General features: G+C 42.4%; 1 protein-coding gene across 1 annotated transcript; it reads left to right on the top strand.

The window, feature by feature from the left end:
- The first annotated feature begins 1,717 nt into the window (after positions 1–1,717).
- Positions 1,718–19,519, top strand: LOC129868193 (mitogen-activated protein kinase 1-like). Its single transcript, XM_055941942.1, has 9 exons — positions 1,718–2,123; positions 3,601–3,783; positions 5,122–5,311; positions 5,791–5,907; positions 6,033–6,147; positions 7,485–7,616; positions 9,431–9,540; positions 15,403–15,531; positions 15,643–19,519. Exons 1-8 carry the CDS (start codon positions 1,921–1,923, stop codon positions 15,520–15,522), a joined length of 1,170 nt encoding a protein of 389 aa, XP_055797917.1. The 5' UTR covers positions 1,718–1,920; the 3' UTR covers positions 15,523–15,531; positions 15,643–19,519.
- The last annotated feature ends 658 nt before the right edge of the window (positions 19,520–20,177 follow it).

The raw sequence follows: 20,177 nt of genomic DNA, 5'->3' as shown, positions 1-20,177 counted from the left end.
ATCTCTTTATTAGTATAATATTATGCATGTAATGAAATAGGCTAGTATAACACTTATGTTTGTTAGCCTATGTTGCTATGTTGCCTGGTATGTTATTACACATAGTGCGGCAATATTCCGTTTTCTGTCCAACTAGCTTACATAACATTGGATATAATTTCACACAGTTTCATCATGATAGTAGCCTGCAGCAAAACGATTACAACCTAACTAGCACATTATTGATTTGGTTAACTTTCATTGAGGTGACATCATAAAGGTTTTCTGTGATTGAATTGACTAGGTCCTGAGCTCAGTAAGGGGAATTTCCAATGCTGTAGGCTAACTTAAAATATGTCTATATTATTCTAATATTTTGCATCTTTTGGGATATATTGAGTCTTTTGGGGTGCCTTATGTCTAGAATTAGCCAAGGAGGTTAAATAGTTCATTTGGTTCCTATTCTGCATGTTTGATAAATTGTGCATAATTACATGTATATTTAATTGTGCAACAAATGTATTTAGGGTGTCAGACTCATATACTGTATTTCAATGCAAATTCAGGGGCACTTCTGAAATATTTTGGAGCACCCTCTGGCACTGGCCAGAATGAGGAGCCATTACCCCCTCAGCCACACAGGCCTCTTCAAAAATTATCTCGGAGCCTCAGGATGAGGAGCCATCCACCTCCTCAGTCACACAGGTGTCTTCACAAATGTTGTCTGAGCCTGAGGATGAAGACCCATTTGCTTCCACTTCTCCCCAGCAGGATTCTTCAGGTGTGTTTGTGCTCACGCGCACGTGTGTGGGTACACGCACATGTGTTTATGTGTGCATCCCTGCATAACATAAACAAAATAAATGATTTCCCTTTTGTAAGTTTTAAGTTTACATATTGTAGATAACAATGATGATTTTATTATTACTGGGTATGTATAATGTACTTTTTACTCCAGACATTTAACCTGACACCCAAAAGTACTCCTTACATTTTGAATGCTTAGCAGGACAAGAAAATGGTCCAATTCACGCTCTTATCAAGACAACACATGTTCATCCCTTCTGCCTCTGATCTGACGAACTCACTAAACACAAATGCATCTGTTGTTAATTATGTCTGAGTGTTGGAGTGTGCCCCTGGCTATGCATAAATTAAAAAAGAAAAGAAAAAGGTGCCATCTGCTTTTCTTAAAAGAAGGAATTTAAAAGTATTCATACTTCTACTTTTGATACTTAAGTATATTTTAGAAATCACATTTACTTTTTATACTTAAGTATATTTAGAACTGTATACTTTAAGACAAGTAGTATTCTATTGGGTGATTTTTACTTTTACAAATTTCTATTAAGGTATCTATACTTTTACTCAAGTATGACAATTGGGTACTTTTTCCACCACTGCTGGGTTGAACCAGGGTCTGTAGTGACATTTCTAGCACTGAAATGCAGTGCCTTAGACTGCTGTGCCACTCAGGAGGCCCTAGATGAATGCAATAATTGGAAGTCGCTCTGGATAAGAGCGTCTGCTAAAGAACTCATATGTAAATGTAAAATGTGTGGTAAAAATAAATACAAAAATGTCCTGGGTGTGGGGAAAATAAGGTTTGTTATCACAATCAACATCACATTGGATCACTTTTATTTGGGTTCAGTTTTAATTTTTCTATTCAGCCTGCCATCCAGATGGTGGCAGTAACGCATCACAGTTGGGATGTCAAACGCCGCTGAAAGTCATAAGCAAAGAAGACTACGAAGAAGAACTAGAAACGAATCCATTTACACGCTCTGGAGGGGGGCCCTGAACGACTCGTCTTCATCCGTCAACGAAACGAACCAAGGAAATATTTTTAACCTTTCTATCAACCTGAAGTCAATTTTAGAGTTGCGCTAGGCCCCCTCCCAAATATTGTCAGAAAATAGTAGATTTCTAGATTGAATCATGGCGGATTCGAGCAACAGTGCTGCGGCGGCTGGAGCCACAGGCTCGAATACTGGTGCCGCCGGGGCTGTTGCGCCCGAGGGAGCGACTGGAGCTGCGGGGATAAAGCCCGTGTTGGAGGTGGTAAAGGGGCAGAACTTTGACGTTGGCCCCCGCTATGTCAACCTCTCGTACATCGGGGAAGGGGCCTATGGAATGGTTTGGTAAGAGAAAATACATGATGTTCGCCGTAAAAACGTTGACTTCAGTATAAAAAACAAGCCAGCTAAGCTTCCTCTGAAGGCGTTGGCTAGCTCACTGCCTCATATCGCCTATTAATTGACATAACAACCATCTGGCTGTAAACGCACAGTTATGCGCATACCCTTGTTGTGTATTCAATTGCACTTAACGTTACCACTGGCAGTGATAACTACGTATAAATAGTTTAACTGGCTAGTTAGCAACAGATTGCCAGCGTTTGGCTCACATAGCTAGCTAGCTACATTAGTTAGGTTAGTAGGTAATTCGCTACTAGCTAGCTACGCATTATGGTTTTAGTATGTCCTGATGCCCACCTATTGTATCCCAGTAATGTTCACAATAGCATAAAATGAAAGATCTAGTTTATACGTCATTTTGTAGCAAACAACGCTAGCTATCTAGCTAGTTTGCAAACTAACTAGCTAAATTATAACCGCAGCTCAGGCTAACTTGCTAGCTAACAACGTTAAATTACAATTAGCCACCTAACTAGCTAAGTCGCTAATAGGCGTGGTTATTATGAGGCTGCCAAATTTTTTTCAATACAGGAAGTGGGAGGAAGTGATTGCGCAGGTCTTTGTAATCTTGATACAGTATAAACAGTTCATCGTTCACACCGCGTGAGTCATTTTTTGATGGGCCAACTGTTACTATCTAGTTAGTTACCGGTAGCTAACTAAATAGTTCGTTGGTTAGTTAACCAACCTCACTGATGATACCACTTGTTTTTCTTGTAGAAAATGTCTCGCGAGGTTTTCTGTGCACAAGGTGCGCGTGAGAATTGTTTACCCAAGATCAAAGATTGCGTTTAGCTCAATTGCAGATGTTTTCATTGGTCAAGGAAATCATAGTTCACAGCACCAGCTATATGCAGTATCAACAGTTTATCTACCACCTACCAGAGGTAGATAAACTGTTGATACTGCATGTCATGTCAGCGAAGGAAGTTTCTATTTGCGTGTCATGGCAAGCACTTCTTGCCTTATTCAAGTTATCTAAACAATGGCAAGGTAAAGTGTTACACCATTATTTCATACTTGAAATTTGTGACCAAATGCGCAACTACCTAGTGCACACCATAGCATACACACCACACTCTGAATGTAATCAAAATGGTGTATAGACCGAATATTTATTTTAACTTGTACATTTCCTTGACAGTTATATTTTCTAAGTTGTTAAATATAGGCAAACTTTAATAATTCAATATGAGCCCCTCTTCTGCAATGGTTCCTCTTAGTTGGTTGTCTCATTGTGCTCATGCTCAAGTGTCAGTCAGCACTGTGTCACTATTATAAAGAACTGCCGTGTCATGCAATGTGCTGGGCTTATTGTGCTGGTTGTAACTGGAGCCCTCTCTTCCCCATCACTCTCCACCCCCCCCTGTCTCTCTTCCATCTCTCTCCCTCTATCTTCTCTCTCCTCCACCCCACCCAGCTCGGCCCATGACGGCATGACGGATTCTCGCGTGGCCATTAAGAAGATCAGTCCGTTTGAGCACCAGACGTACTGTCAGCGCACCCTGAGGGAGATCAAGATCCTGCTGCGGTTCCGCCATGAGAACATCATCGGCATCAACGACATCCTGAGGGCCCGCCGCATCGAGTGCATGAGGGACGTGTATTCTTTCACCCAGAAAGGGAAGGGAAAGGGGGGATACCTAGTCTGAATGCATTCAACTGAAATGTGTCTTCTGCATTTAACCCAACCCATCTGAATCAGAGACAAAGGCTAATGGGGAAACTGGCTGGCTCATTGTGCGTGATCTCTGCGCATTATTAGTGGTGGGGTAGGCTAAATAAATACAACAGAATAGGCCTAATTAAAATAATAGTGATAAAGGAACCGAAATATGCTGGGTAGAGCATGCCCAGAGCTCAATAGTACCCGGATCGAAATTGGATTGGGAGAGAAGGCCAACGCTCATTTATTATTATTATATATTTTTTACATCCTTTCCACTCTGCAAAATTACGCAAGCATGGCTCCTCACTCCACTCAGCTCATGCTCTGGTGTGGTGTTAAAAAAAAATTCTGCTTGTCTCCAGTCATGTAAAATGACTTGCATGAAATGGGTTTATCAAAGGCATTTTTTTCTCAGACCCGCAAATACCATGATAGATTTATGTAATGCATTTATTATAAAGTAGGTATTTTCACCCCTACCCATGTCTGCGGTGGTCTGTGAACCCACAGCCTTCTGGCCAGCAGCCCTGCGCACTATCAAAATTACTACGTTGCTATGTAATGCTTACCAAAAAACTCTTTCAAAAACTGCATATCTAAGGCTCTGGTCTGTCTTAGGAGTGAGGGTAAACGGTATGCATTTCCTCTGCTATCCACTTTGTTTAATTATTATTTTGGGTATAGGGGAGGGTCACTTTTTGTAAGTGTTCAGGGAGGGTCAGGTGCAAATCTATTTTACTGAAGGGAGGGCCATCCATTTTAATTTCAGAGGTTTGATTTTTTCCAAGTATCCCTCATTATAAATAACTTTCGGTCCCTAAATGTTTTGCATGAGCGCAGTATTTCCTTGTTCCTAGGTTGATAAACAAAGGTTAAATACAATGTTATAATTCCATGCTATGGAAAATAAACAAATTCATTGGATCTGCGCCGAAGTGAACGTTAGCAATACGGGGGGATACGCGATATTACATTGTGTGTGTGAAGGCCTTTATGCTTTCTAAAACTCCACCAGAAATTCACACTTAATACATGGAATTGGTTACGGTCATGTTCAAATGGATATGTGGTTGTTGGCCCCTAGTGCCCGTAACTGTCATATGCCTCCTCATCCTTGTTTGTCCCTTTGAATGGTGCCCCCTGCTGGTTCCCAGCTCTATAGTGCTGAACCTCATGGAGACAGACCTTTACAAGCTTAGATCTAACAGAATTACTTGGGTTATGGTTTGGTCCCCCTCTGTTTGTTAGGCTCCTTAGCCCCTTGTTTCCCAGCTACATAGTGCAGGACCTGATGGAGACAGACCTCTACAAGCTCCTGAAGACCCAGATGTTGAGCAACGACCACACCTGCTACTTCCTGTACCAGATCCTGAGAGGCCTGAAGTACATCCACTCTGCCAACGTGCTGCACCGTGACCTCAAGCCCTCCAACCTGCTCATCAACACCACCTGCGACCTCAAGGTAATAATAACCAGAATACTACTACTAACCCTATATCTATAATACTACTACTGCTAACCCCAACACTACTACTTATTCCAACTGTGACCTCAAGGCACAGTTAGCTACCCCCTCTCCATCGATCTAAGATCAGGGCCAATATTTATAAAGCGTTTCAGAGTACAAGTGCTGTTCTATGGTCAGTTTTGCCTTGTCAATTAATAGACAGGCGGCACCTGATCCTAGATCAGCACTTTTTCCTCTGAGACACTTATGAATACGCCCATTGTATCACCCAATCATAACCATTAGGGAGTGGGGAAATCTAACCGTGGACCAATGTTTAGGGTCCATTGTGTGAAGAAAATGATCTACTCTTTAACCAGAAGAGGGCTTAGTGGGGATTTGCTGGCGTGAACAGGCCCGTATTTATTTAGCTGATTCTTTTACAAAACGTTTTGTATGTGTTTCTGCGTATTTTAACCACCCTCCTCTGTCAGATCTGTGACTTTGGGCTGGCACGGATAGCTGACCCAGAGCATGACCACACAGGCTTCCTGACAGAGTACGTGGCTACGCGCTGGTACAGGGCCCCCGAGATCATGCTCAACTCCAAGGTGTGTGGACTGTGCATTGATTCCATGTCTGTGGACCGTGTTTTCTCTGTCAGGCCTACTCCTGGTGATTTGATAGTGTGAATGTGAATTCATGTGTTAGTACTAACTCCATGTGTGCTGTTCAGGGCTACTCCAAGTCCATTGATATCTGGTCAGTGGGCTGCATCCTGGCTGAGATGCTGTCCAACAGGCCCATCTTCCCTGGGAAGCATTACCTGGACCAGCTCAACCACATACTGGGTGAGAGAGACATGTTGTGACCCAAATGGCAGCCTAATCGCTAGCTAGTGCACTTCTTTTGACCAGAGCCTTATCGGCCCTAGTCAAAAGTAGTGCACTATAAAGGGAGTAGGGTGTGACACTCGCTCCAACTTTTTGCATAAGTTGCTGTATGCTCTTTTCCGAAATACCCTTTGGAAATTTCCTTGACTTTGGCTTCTGTCTGTGAGAAGGGTGGACATGGCTAAACTTACCTGAACTGGCCATATACACTGAACAAAAATATAAACTCCACATGCAACAATTTCAAAGATTCTGAGTTAACTTTCATATATTGAAATCAGTCATTTGAAATATATTCATTAGGCCCTAATCTATGGATTTCACATGACTGGGAATACAGATATGCATCTGTTGAAACCTTACAAAAAAGGTTGGGGCATGGATCAGAAGACCAGTCAGTATCTGGTGTGATCACTGTATGCCTCATGCAGTGTGACATCAACTTTATGCAAAGGAGATGAGGCTGTTGATTGTGGAATGTTGTTCCACTGCTCTTCAATGGCTGTGCGAAGTTGCTGGATATTGGCAGGAACTGGAACACGCTGTGAGCATCCCTAACATGCTCAGTGGGTGACATGTCTGGTGAGGGTGCAGGCCATGGAAGAGCTGGGATATTTTCAGCTTGTGTTCGTTGTGTGTAGCTTATGCCTGCCCATACCATAACCCCACCTCCACCATGGAGCACTCTGTTGACATCCGCAAACCGCTCGCCCACACGACGCCATAGACTCTGTCTGCCGTCAGCCCGGTACAACTGAAACCAGGATTCATCGGTGAAGAGCACACTTCTCCAGCGTGCCAGTGGCCATCAAAGGTGAGCATTTGCCCACTGAAGTCGGTTACGACGCTGAACTGCAGTCAAGACCCTAGTGAGGATGCTTGATGAGCTTCGCTGAAGGTTTCTGACAGTTTGTGCAGAAATTCTTTGGTTGCGCAAACCCATAGTTCCATCGGGTGGTTGGTTTCAGACGATCCTGCAGGTGAGGAAGTCGAATTTGAATATCCTGGGCTGGCATGGTTCCACATGGTCTGTGGTTGTGAGGCCGGTTGGACGTACTGTCAAATTCTCTAAAACAACACGGTAGAGAAATTAACATTAAATTCTCTGGCAACAGCTCTGGTGGACATTCCTGCAGTCAGCATGCCAATTGCACATTCCCTCAACATGAGACATCTGTGGTGTTGTGTGATCAAACGTCACATTTTAGTTTCCATTTTCAAAGCATTTGAACTGTTTGTTACATTGTGTCCTACTGAACAGGACCCAGGTGTAAAGTGTGTGATTGGTTGTGCAGGCATCCTTGGCTCTCCCACTCCGGATGACCTGAACTGCATCATCAACATGAAGGCCAGGAACTACCTGCAGTCTCTGCCTGAGAAACCCAAGATCCCCTGGAACAAGCTGTTCCCCAAGGCAGACAGCAAGGGTAGAACACGCACACATTATTACATTACATTATAGTACTTTATTTTACCCAGAGTGACTTAGTGCATTCATCTTAGGGTCACTAGGTAGACCGTCATAGTAAGTAAAACTGTTCCTCAATAATGCAACAATCAGCAAAGTCAGTGCCATGTTTAGTGCAAGAAAGGCACGTAAAACAGCATTGTTAGTTTTTTTTCACACATGCTTGTACACACACATTCACATGTTAACACACACAAATTGCAGACATTCAGATTTCAAATACATTTGCAAGCGTTACAATGCATACACACCCTCACACTTTCCCCTTTCCCAGCTTCACTAGCGGTCCCTTTTCTCCAACTCAGGTGTGAGCTTTGGTACACCAAGTAGACTTCAACCTAGTTAAAATGGTCACATTAGGTGTCTCCTTCCCTTTCATGTGGTATTTATGGGTAATCCATTGATTTTGGAAAGAACTATCTGTTTAAAGGTCATGCACAGTAAAAATCATGCTTTTCATAAGTTGCTTTGTGTATCACAAAATTAGCTTGAGATTATTTTACTGCTCACTGAGTCCAAGTTGATTGACGTAAGTGTTTCAAAGAGCTGTCAGTCAAGGGGAATTCATGAATGTAAGCTCCCCACTCACTCAGCCTGTCTTTTCAAACTTCCTGGTAGTTAGCCATGAGAGGGGGAAGTTGAATTTTTCTCAAATGTTGAGTATTTCTATCCAAAACAAATATACCGTAATTTCCGGACTATAAGCCGCTACTTTTTTCCCACGCTATGAACCTTGCGCTTTATACAATGACGCGGCTAATTTATGGATTTTTCCCGCTTTCACAAATTCATGCCGCCAAAAAACTGAGCACCGTCACATAATGTGAAGTAAATCGAGCGCGCTCAAACTTTCCATCATTCTGATTACGGTAGTCATTTTGTCACCCTCATCATGGCAAAGACACAGAGAAATGCATATGATGCAGCTTTCAATTTGAAGGCGATCGATCTGGCTGTTTGAAAAGGAAATAGAGCTTCTGCACGGGAGCTTGGCCTTAATGAGTCGATGATAAGACGTTGGAAACAGCAGCGTGAGAAACTGACTTAGTGCAAAAAGACAACAAAAGCTTTCAGAGGAAAGAAAAGCAGATGGCCCGAACTAGAAAATGGATTGGATGACAAGTGGGGAGAAATCCTTCACTAAAACGGGCTCCATGCGAAGAGCGACTTATGGTCAAGTCTGCCAGTGGGTCCTGACAGCGTGGAGCTGCTGCGTATTGAAGAGGGCAGCATAAGCTCAGCGGGGAATTTGCCTCCGGATGAAAGTGAGGAGAGCACAATGAAAACGATCCAACATCGGATGAAGCAATTCTGAGGCTATTCAACTCCGACACCAAAGGAGATGACTTCAGTGGTTTCAGTGCACAGGAGGAAGATAGTGACCAAGGACTTTCTTGGTAGGCTACTGTTTACTGCTATTTAAAAAAAAAAAAAAAAATTGTTACAAGCCTGTTTCGTTAAAGCCTATTTATTTTTGTTACAAGACGTGTTTCGTTAAAGCCTATTTTTGTTACAAGCCGTGTTTCGTTTAAAGGCTGTGTAAAGTTAATTTGTTTCAATGTACCGGTAGGCACCTGCGGCTTATAGACACGTGCGGCTTATTTATGTACAAAATACATTTTTTTTTTTTTTCAGTGGGTGCGGCTTATATTCAGGTGCGCTTAATAGTCCAGCAATTACGGTAGGTGTTATTTTAGTAACTCAAAAGGCTTTTACATGGGAATCAGAATGACTGTTCAAGACATTTTAACAACACCCCGTCTCTCCCTCCAGCTCTGGACCTGCTGGGCCGCATGTTGACCTTTAACCCTATCAAGCGCATCACGGTAGAGGAGGCCCTGGCTCATCCCTATCTGGAGCAGTACTACGACCCCACTGACGAGGTATGACTGCAGCAGCCCGCCCTCACATACTCAGGTGCCCTGTCCAGAAACCATCCAAGTCCTTTGTCACATGAAATTCTTTACCCTGGTTCGGTTTCCTGAAGCATTTAAGAATACAACAAAATATGTTTTGCTTTCACAACACCTAAAAAATAGACCACATTTTACATGACTGGGCACAGTGCGCAGTTTGACTAGGCTACTGATAGGCGTGTAACAGTCCAAAACCCACACTAGCATGGTACTTCTCATATCCCACTCTGCGCTAATGTGATGGACTGTCACTGCTAGGGAGCTCTCTGTAGCCCTGGCAGTCCGTCCATACAGTATGTAGGAAGTGCAACACAAGATGCATTGGATAATTCATTGACAACTTCGACTTTAGCTTGCTTATATAGAGTGGGTATTACTTGTTTGCTGAAATGGGTGCGAGAGTGCGAAGTTCATAATGTGAAGCAAGCACTTTCAAAAGGTGCTGAAACACCCTATTCTTCTCAACCACTGAGAATGGACTCATATCCGTGGCTGTAAACATACCTGTCACTCTGGTCATGTCTTTGGCCCGGTCAATCAGCTGCGAAGTGCTGTTTGAATGCAGAGGGGAGACCAATGTGTTTTTTTTTGTGTTTTTTTCCCAGCTTGCTCCAGTGGTAGGAATACTGGGGTGATATCGGCCTGTCAAAATCCAATTTTATTGGTGTCGTACACATTTAGCAGATGTTATTGCAGGTGTAGTGAAATGCTTGTGTTCCTAGCGCCAACAGTGCAGTAATATTAACAATTCACAACAATACACGCATCTAAAAGTAAAATTATGGAATTTAGAAATATTAGGACGAGTAATGTCGGAGTCCAGAGCGTATATGTATTTGATGGTATGTATAGACATTATGGACAGTGTGGGTAGAATATTTAGTATATTTGTAGAATTCATTTATTTATTTAATTTTTTCCACCTTTATTTAACCAGGTAGGCAAGTTGAGAACAAGTTCTCATTTATAATTGCGACCTGGCCAAGATAAAGCAAAGCAGTTCGACACATACAACAACACAGAGTTACACATGGAGTAAAACAAACATACAGTCAATAATACAGTAGAAAAATAAGTCTATATACAATGTGAGCAAGTGAGGTGAGAAGGGAGGTGAATGAAGGCCAAAAAAAGGACATGATGGCAAAGTAAATACAATATAGCAAGTAAAACACTCGAATGGTAGATTTGCAGTGGAAGAATGTGCAAAGTAGAGATAGAAATAATGGGGTGCAAAGGAGCAAAATAAATACAGTAGGGAAAGATGTAGTTGTTTGGGCTAAATTATAGATGGGCTATGTACAGGTGCAGTAATCTGTGAGCTGCTCTGACAGCTGGTGCTCTGACAGCTTGTTGCGGAATAGGAAGCCAATTCTAGATTTAACTTTGGATTGGAGATGTTTGATGTGAGTCTGGAAGGAGTTTACAGTCTAACCAGACACCTAGGTATTTGTAGTTGTCCACATATTCTAAGTCAGAACCGTCCAGAGTAGTGATGCTGGACATGCGGGCAGGTGCAGGCAGCGATCGGGTTGAAGAGCATACATTTAGTTTTACTTGTATTTAAGAGCAATTTGAGGCCACGGAAGGAGAGTTGTATGGCATTGAAGCTCGCCTGGAGGGTTGTTAACACAGTGTCCAAAGAAGGGCCAGAAGTATACAGAATGGTGTTGTCTGCGTAGAGGTGGATAAGAGATTCACCAGTAGCAAGAACGACATCATTGATGTATATAGAGAAGTGTCGGTCCAAGAATTGAACCCTGTGGCACCCCCATAGAGACTGCCAGAGGCCCGGACAGCAGGCCCTCCGATTAGACACACTGAACTCTATCAGAGAAGTAGTTGGTGAACCAGGCAAGGCAATCATTTGAGAAACCAAGGCTGTCGAGTCTGCCGATGAGGATGTGGTGATTGACAGAGTCGAAAGCCTTGGCCAGGTCAATGAATACGGCTGCACAGTATTGTTTCTTATCGATGGCGGTTAAGATATCGTTTAGGACCTTGAGCGTAGCTGAGGTGCACCCATGACCAGCTCTGAAACCAGATTGCATAGTTGAGAAGGTATGGTGGGATTCGAAATGGTCAGTAATCTGTTTGTTGACTTGGCTTTCGAAGACCTTAGAAAGGCAGGGTAGGATAGATATAGGTCTGTACCAGTTTGGGTCAAGAGTGTCCCCCCCTTTGAAGAGGGGGATGACCGCAGCTGCTTTCCAATCTTTGCGAATCTCAGACGACACGAAAGAGAGGTTGAACAGGCTAGTAATAGCGGTGGCAACAATTTCAGCAGATAATTTTAGAAAGAAAGGGTCCAGATTATCTAGCCCGGCTGATTTGTAGGGGTCCAGATTTTGCAGCTCTTTCAGAACATCAGCTGACTGGATTTGGGAGAAGGAGAAATGGGGAAGGCTTGGGCGAGTAGCTGTTGGGGGTGCAGTGCTGTTGACCGGGGTAGGGGTAGCCAGGTGGAAAGCATGGCCAGCCGTAGAAAAATGCTTATTGAAATTCTCAATTATAGTGGATTTATCGGTGGATAGATGTGTTTGTTTGTGTGTGTGTGTATATATATTTTACAGCAATAGTTAAATAGGATGGCATTACCTAGAATACAGTAAATACATATGAAATGAGTAAAACATTATCCAAACATTATTAAAGTTACCAGTGTTCCATTATTAAAGTGACTAGTGATTCCATGTCTGTACATAGGGCAGCAGCCTCCGAGGTGCAGGGTTGAGTAACCGTGGTAGCCGGCTAGTTACAGTGGCTTAGTACCAGGCGTGGATCCAGTCCGACAGGATGCTCTCAATGCTGCATCTGTGAAAGTTTTGTTAAGGTCTTAGGTGCCAAGCCAGATTTCTTCAGCCTCCCGATGTTGAAGAGGCGCTGTTGCGCTGCCTTCACCACACTGTTTGAGGTGTTGGCAGCTGCATAGGCTATTGTATTTGAGCAGTGGTAACATACTCAGTCCATTGCCGTTATAATCTACTGGGAAGCCAACATTTTCCCAAACTGGAGATTTTAAACGATGGCGAATCCTCCTGGTTTATCGACCCCACCACTCGCCATTGTACAAAATTAGGTCCCAGCTGCGCATCACAAAAGGACAGTTTGAAATGCACCAGTTTAGATTTTATTTTTTGATTACAATGTTCACAGGATCTAGTTCTTTCAATGGAAAAGCCTGAAATATTTTTTCCAGCTCAGATTTACTGAGGCATACAACGTAACGTAGGTATAACCTATAGGCCTAGTGTTTTTTTAATGTATTTTATTTCATTTATTTATTTGTGTTCACAGTGCGTACCGAACCGAGGTCCCTGTACTGAACGGTTCGGGACGAATATGTGTACCGTTACACCCGTAGCTACTGATATTCCCTAGGGTTGTTAGTTTGACACAAAAGAAGAGGACGCATCAGTTTTCACAGAATTAGATTTTCAGAAGGTAGAAAGTAATATGAGCAACAACAAAAAATGTGAATGGGCAATTCTTAACGTTTGAAACGATTTTCTGACCGATGCATGCTGCATTTGGATCAGTTTGGGGTCCGTGGACCGATGCAGTTGTATCTTAAACATTTGAATCAGTGACTGATGCGTATCGGTGAATCGTTACATCCCTACGGATCAGGGTACCAAACGCTCCAGGATCATATGTGAATGCACCCTAAGGTGTTTGTTAGGAGTTGTATACTGTTATTACACTTAACAAAATATACTGAACAAAAATATAAATGCAACAATTTCAATGACTTCAGCAAGTTACAGTTCGTATAATGAAATCAGCCAAATACATTCTTAAATTAGGCCAAAATCTATGATTTTCACATGACTGGGCAGGACATAGGCCCGCCCACTGGGGATCCAGTCCCAGCCAATCAAAATGAGTTTTTCCCCGGCATAAGTGCGTTATTACAGACAGAAATACTCCTCAGTTTCATCAGCTGTCCGAGGGGCTGCTCTGACTATCTTGCAGGTGAAGAAGGCGGATGTAGAGGTCCTGGGCTGGTGTGGTATGTAGTTGAGGCCGGTTGCACATACTGCCAAATTCTCTAAAACGACAGAGGTGTCTTATGGTAGAGAAATGAACATTAAATTCTCAGTCAACAGCTCTGGTGGACATTCCTGCAGTCAGCATGCCAATTGCATGTCCCTCAACTTGAGACATCTGTGGCATTGTGTGACACAACTGCATATTTTAGTGGCCTTTTAATGTCCCCAGCACAAGGTGCACCTGTGTAATGATCATGCTTCCTGATATGCCACACCGGGTGGATGAAATGTTCACTAACGGGAAAGCAAACACATTTGTGAACAAAATATTAAGAGAAATACGTTTTTTGTACGTATGGAACATTTGATAGTTTTGTTCAGTGTATAAACGCAACATGCAACAATTTCAAAGATTTTACTGAGTTACATTTCATTTATGGAAATCAGTCGCTTGAAATAAGCTAATTAGGCCCTAATCTATGGATTTCGCATGACTGGGAATACAGATATGCATCTGACACTCTAAAAAAAAAAAAAAGTAGGGGGTGGATCAGAAAACCAGTCAGTACCTGGTTTGCTCACCGTTTGCCTCCTGCAGTGCGATATCTCCTTTGCATAAAGTTGATGAGGCTGTTGATTGTGGCCTGTGGAATGTTGTCCCACTGCTCTTCAATGGCTGTGCGAAGTTGCTGGAATTTCGCAGGAACTGGAACACGCTGTGAGCATCCCAAACATGCTCAATGGGTGACATGTCTGGTGTGTATGCAGGATGTGGAAGAACTGGGACATATTTCAGCTTCCAGGAATTGTGTACCGATCCTTGCGACTTGGGGCTGTGCATTATCATGCTGAAACATGAGGTGATGGCGGGGGACGAATGACACGACAATGGGCCTCAGGATCTCGACACAGTATCTCTTTGCATTCAAATTGCCATCGATAAAATGCAATTGTGTTCGTAGCTTTTGCTTGCCTATACCAAAACCCCACTGCCAACATGGGGCTCTCAGTTCACAACGGTAAAAAACGCCATACTGTCTGCCATCTCTCCGGTACAGTTGAAACTGGGATTCATCAGTGAAGAGCACACTTCTCCACTGTCCCAATGGCCATCGAAGGTGAGCAGTTGCCCACTGAACTTGGTTACTACGCCGAACTGCAGTCAGGTCAAGGCGCGGTTGAGGACAATGAGCACACAGAGCTTTCCTGAGACTGTTTCTGACAATTTGTGCAGAAATTCTTCCCTTGTGCAAACCCACAGTTTCATCAGCTGCCCGGTTGGTTGGTTTCAGATGATTCCGCTGGTGAAGAAACCGGCTGTGGAGGTACTGGGCTGGCATGGTTACACGTGGTCTGTAGTTGAGGCCGGTTGGACATACTGCCAAATTCTCTAAAATTACGTTGGAGGTGGCTTGTGGTAGAGAAATTAACATTAAATTCTCTGGCAACAGCTCTGATGGACATTCACAGCTCTGATGGACATTCCTACAGTCAACACGCCAATTGCATGCTCCCTCACCTTGAGACATCTGTGGCATTATGTTGTGAAACTACACATTTTATAGGGGCCTTTTATTGTTCTCATCACAAGGTGCTCCTGTGTAATGATCATGCTGTTTAATCAGCTTCTTAATATGCCACACCTGTCAGGTGGATGGCTTATCTTGGCAAAGGAGAAATGCTCACTAATAGGGATGTAAACATTTTAAAGAAATAAGCTTTTTGTGAGTATGAAAAATTCTGAGATATTTCAGGTCATGAAACACGGGACCAACTATACATGTTGCATTTTTTATATTTTTGTTCAGTGTAGTATTTTCATTGTGTGTGTGTGTAGCCTGTAGCAGAGGAGCCGTTCACCTTCACCATGGAGCTGGATGACCTGCCTAAGGAGAAGCTGAAGGAGCTCATCTTTGAGGAGACGTTCCGCTTCCAGGCCACCTACCAGGGCTCCTGAGACATAGAGGTACACACACATACATACACTCACATCATTCATAACGATTACTAGACCTTTGAAAAAGATAGGTGGGCATTCTGCAACACTCTGCAACACTTTTTTTCATATCTGTTTCAGCTTTGAAGACGAGTGACAAAGCCACACGGAGACTCCAAACGACAAGATACAAAAAAAATAACATATATACAGCATACAAAAAAAAGGACCAGAAACATGTACATTTTTAAGTTTTCTTTTTTTATTTCTTTCGCTGGGAAGCTGTTTTTTTTGGTGGGGGGGGCTGTTGTCTGCTTAAAGGAAAGATTCACCCATTTTGATTGTTAGTGTTTTTGTGCATCTCAGCAACGTTCTATTGATTCCTGAGTGTTTTTCATGTGTATCTGAGCTACTGCCATTCAAACAGGCAGAAATTTGGATGGTGTGTGGTAGCATTGCGATAAAGTCGCTCTCACTACACTGGAAGTTAATAGGAATTTGACTTTTAGATCGTAAAAACGTCTATCATACATGTCATATTTCTCTCGAATGAGCCATTGATCATATTTTTTGCGATATTCCTACCTTGAGAAATGTGTAATTAAACAGAGGGTCCACCACATTTCTCCTATTTGTTTGCCTCTTTAGTCCATGGTGCATTTCATGGTGCTATTGCTTATGTTATACTAGGTTAAACATGGTGAGAGTGCAATTTTACAACTAACTATTTCACATGCTGATATTGACTCTGGTATTATTGTGTAGCTACCTTTTGCTAGCTTGCCAGCCGGTCCATAGAGAGCATTGCATTGTGGGTTTTGTTGTCGATTTGACCTGCAACAGATTTCCCACAAGATTTTCACGTGTTGCTACCAACCTTATAACAACAAAATGTAAAATTTGTTAACAAAAATATTGTTCTCACATTAGTGTTATTTAACACTGTAAATTATAGGAATTAATGGTTTTGGGTGGATATTTCCTTTAAGTACTTCTGCGCTCATTTTAACCACCATCAGGAGACTGTTCCCTCTTTCTCTTTTACTGCTTTCTGCGAGGAGTTTGTACTGTTTAAAAAGCAAGAACTTAATCTGACCAACTCAATTTAGCACTCTCGTTCCTGTGAGCCTTTTCTCTTTTTCCCCTCTCTGTAAATCTGTGTTCTTTCCATCTCTTTCTCACTAGTCACAGTATATGTTACTGTATTAACCTACACCTTAACTGTCTGTCTTGCTCCATGGAATTATTGTTTGAGAAAAAACGAGAAAGAAAAGATAGACGGGCGCTAGTTAGATGTGTACATATAAATGGTTTTGTTTGCGTGATCTCGTGGAGGTTTGGTTTGTGCACCGTTATTTGAATGTTTATGAACAGTCAGGAGTCGTATTTGTATGTTTTGAAGTTTATATTTGAGAGAATTTTTTTGTTTTTTTTGGAACATTGATTTCTAGACATTCTTTACTTGCGAGACAAACATTCTGTTTTAACGGCATGTTGGTGGTTTTATATTTTGTTCTCTTTGTCTTCTTTTGTTTAGAAATATGTATGTTGTTAATCTAAATGAACACGCATTCATTCTTGAAATGTACCAAAGTGGTAAAGGTAGAGTGGGATGGAGGCATGGAGAGATGAGGAATGGCTTGAATTGTCTTTGTACTGTAACCCACAGCTGGTTTATCTCCATCCTCACTTATTCAAAGAGGACGTCAGAGTTTTCAGATAGAAATACATGGCCTAGAACAGGCATGATTACCCCACATCTTAGAAATTCTGACGCGATTCCCTATTCTCTGTGCTAGTCTCTGACTCACTAACACCGATCAGCGACATGCCACAGACCCTCACCGGTCCTTAAATGGAAGGTTAAGGAAAAATTGCAATCTTTTTTGGAGAGGGGTGCCTATAGTATGTTTCTCTTCTCCCAAAACAAAATGTCACCAAATTAAATTTTAAATCTGCCACCATATTAGAAAATTCAAATTTCTCCTCTCTGCCTTTTTGCCATTCCCCTCTTTCTCCTCCCTTCATGTGTCTGGTATTGTTTCAGGGAGGACAGTGATTTGTAAATACTCTATTTAGTTGTGGAGGGTGGCAGGCAGAATCAGCAGATATACGACTGATATTTACTTTCCGCTTGTGTTAAACTGATAATGGTTGCCACAGTTACGGTGTCTATGGTAATTAGTGGCTGATTTTGCTCTTTGTTTCCTTCTAATGTGCCGTGTTTCATGGTGGGCTTCGCTCAGAGCTTAACGCATTGCTGTCACATTTTCCACTCACATCTAACAGTGGACCGCTTCATTTTGCCGTAGCACATCCTTAGCCCCTCAGAAGCTATAAGCCTCTATTCATGGTAGAAGTGGCCCTACTTTCAGATCTGGGATCAGTTTAGCCTCTCCTAATCCTTATGTTTGGCCATTAGAGGAGGCGGAGAGTAAGTATGAGTCCAGGGCTGTGTTCAGTAAGTTTTTACGTTCTGGAACGTTCAATTGAACGGACCTAATTCTGTTGGGGAACGCTATCAGCATGGCTACTGCCCTTTAAAAACGCTGTCAGTTTTGAGCAAACGTGCCTGTCTGTTCAAGAATATTTTTGGGAAATGTGTCGGTCAGTACAAACCGTTCCGCAAATGTTAAAGCGAACTGAACGCACCTCTGATTGATCAGTGCATATGGGCAGTATCATCCATTCCACACACCCCAATTACCAGCCATGCTTTACTCAAAGGGCTTTCCCCCTCAGGTCCCACCCACCACCCTTTTATCTCGCTTCTGATTGGCTGAGACCTACCAAACCACATCCCAGGTTGGCTGCCATTTGCTTACTCATTTATTTTTCTCACCTCCTCCTCCCCCCCTCCCTCAATGATTACTGTCCCATCCCCAATCATGGCTAGAAATGAAAGCAGATCTGATTTTAAAGTGGAGGAGCATTGCTTGAGTGACATCTGTCAGTCATGTTGGGGGAAGAGGGGTTACTTGCATCAATCATGTTTCTCAATCAGCGCACCTGCACTTTGCCACGCTAACCAAACTTTTTCCCCTTCTGTTTTATTTTTAACTGTTTTAGTCTTAAGTCAAGACATCAGCCTAGTCTTTTGCGCTTACTTCAATTTGTTTCCTGCCTCTTTAATCTTCTTGCTTTTCTGGGCAGATTTTTCATGGAAGCTCACTGGAGCCCGTCACACTTTTTAATGAGTGTGTGCGTGTCGAAAGTGTCTTAACACACATTTGCAGTGGACCACCCTGGTCCGCGCTGTTTCATTGTGTGTGTGTGTGTGTGTCTGTATAGTCTGTGGTTGAAACACAGCAGACACTACTTCAATCGGCAGTATGTATGTGTTCCTCTGCGTCTGTTTTATCTTTTTGAAACGCACTCCAGAGGCTTTCCCGTTATTTCTATCTGCATGTTTGGATACTTGTGACTGTCTGTGGTTCTCTGACCAAAAGCTGCTTTACTATCCCCCAACCCATTTTTACCCCCCCAGCGACACGACCCAACTGACCGCCAGTCTCAACGGAGAACAATGCGAATGAACCAACGGGACCATGTTTGCAATACGCAATCACTCACTTTTTCACAGACACACGCATACACAAATCCTTGCACACAAAACACACCACATATGCACGCACGCACACAACACATGAAGAAGAAAAAATGCAGTCAGGCCGGTTTCTAAATAATGTCCTTTTTAAATGGCTGTTCTTATTATTGCTATCGTTAGTGGTGGTCTTTTTTTCACATAAGGGAGTTGTATCTTTTTTTTTTTTTTTGTATTAATGTTTTTTTTCTCTTATGGGTGTGCTATAACTGGCAGTGTTTTCACTCTTTATGGAACCTATTTTTCCCCATTATTCTTTTAAATGAAGATGATATGCCATATGAGTAGGTTGTCAGAGATATGAGCTATTGAGGGTTATCGTCTATGTATATTCTATGGGTATTATGAATTAAACAATTAACAAAGAAACAAAATTATATACATATAATAAATAAAATTCCTGATACTGGTAAACTGTGTTTATTGATTTTCTTGATGTCTTATGGTCTGTCCTTCGTGGTACTGAATGGCAGTGTGGACAGCGTTACAGAAACATCTTAGGATAATAGTGAATTTACCAGTAATATTAGCTGTTAATGTGTCACAACATGCTTATAAGTGTAATCTCCCTCCAGTTCTCCTGTTCCAAGCCAAGTTGTCTGTCCTGTTGGACAACTATTCCTACTCCTTTTCCTCCTTGGCATGTCACCGCATGGGTTCGATACTGTCCCACAGGGCTCAGCCTCTTTACTTCATCAAGGTTTGGGAATAGGTAAAGCAAGGCTAGACTTGAGTTTACTAGCTAATGCAGGACTGAGTGACCGACTACATTTGATATACTGGTTGGTTGCAAAAGGCAAAGGGCCCCAGACTGTCTTATGTTTTTTTTATAGTACCTGCTTCAACTGGACTTTGGATTGTGTGTGTGGCCATGTCAGTTGAGGAAGGAATGCTATACTGCGGAGGGAAAATATTCTTACTCTGGCATACAGGCTATGTTGTTGCTTCTCTCTGATTTTATCTAGTTCAGTCACTTGTTTGCTACCTTTCAGCATTTCTATTGATGTAAACAACGCTGTGGTATACAGTATTCTGCTGAAGTTGCATGCCTGCTTGTGAAAGTGCATTTACA

Source organism: Salvelinus fontinalis, chromosome 2 (assembly GCF_029448725.1).
Source record: "Salvelinus fontinalis isolate EN_2023a chromosome 2, ASM2944872v1, whole genome shotgun sequence".
NCBI classification, from domain to species: Eukaryota; Metazoa; Chordata; class Actinopteri; order Salmoniformes; family Salmonidae; genus Salvelinus; species Salvelinus fontinalis.
This window is presented reverse-complemented; position numbering and strand designations above follow the sequence as displayed.

Bases quoted from the DNA above. Each gene is read 5' to 3' on its own strand.
- LOC129868193 (XM_055941942.1), top strand. From the start codon at position 1,921: ATGGCGGATTCGAGCAACAGTGCTGCGGCGGCTGGAGCCACAGGCTCG. The intron at 5,312-5,790 runs GTAATAATAACC...CTCCTCTGTCAG, and splicing joins ACACCACCTGCGACCTCAAG to ATCTGTGACTTTGGGCTGGC. The intron at 7,617-9,430 runs GTAGAACACGCA...CTCTCCCTCCAG, and splicing joins CCCCAAGGCAGACAGCAAGG to CTCTGGACCTGCTGGGCCGC.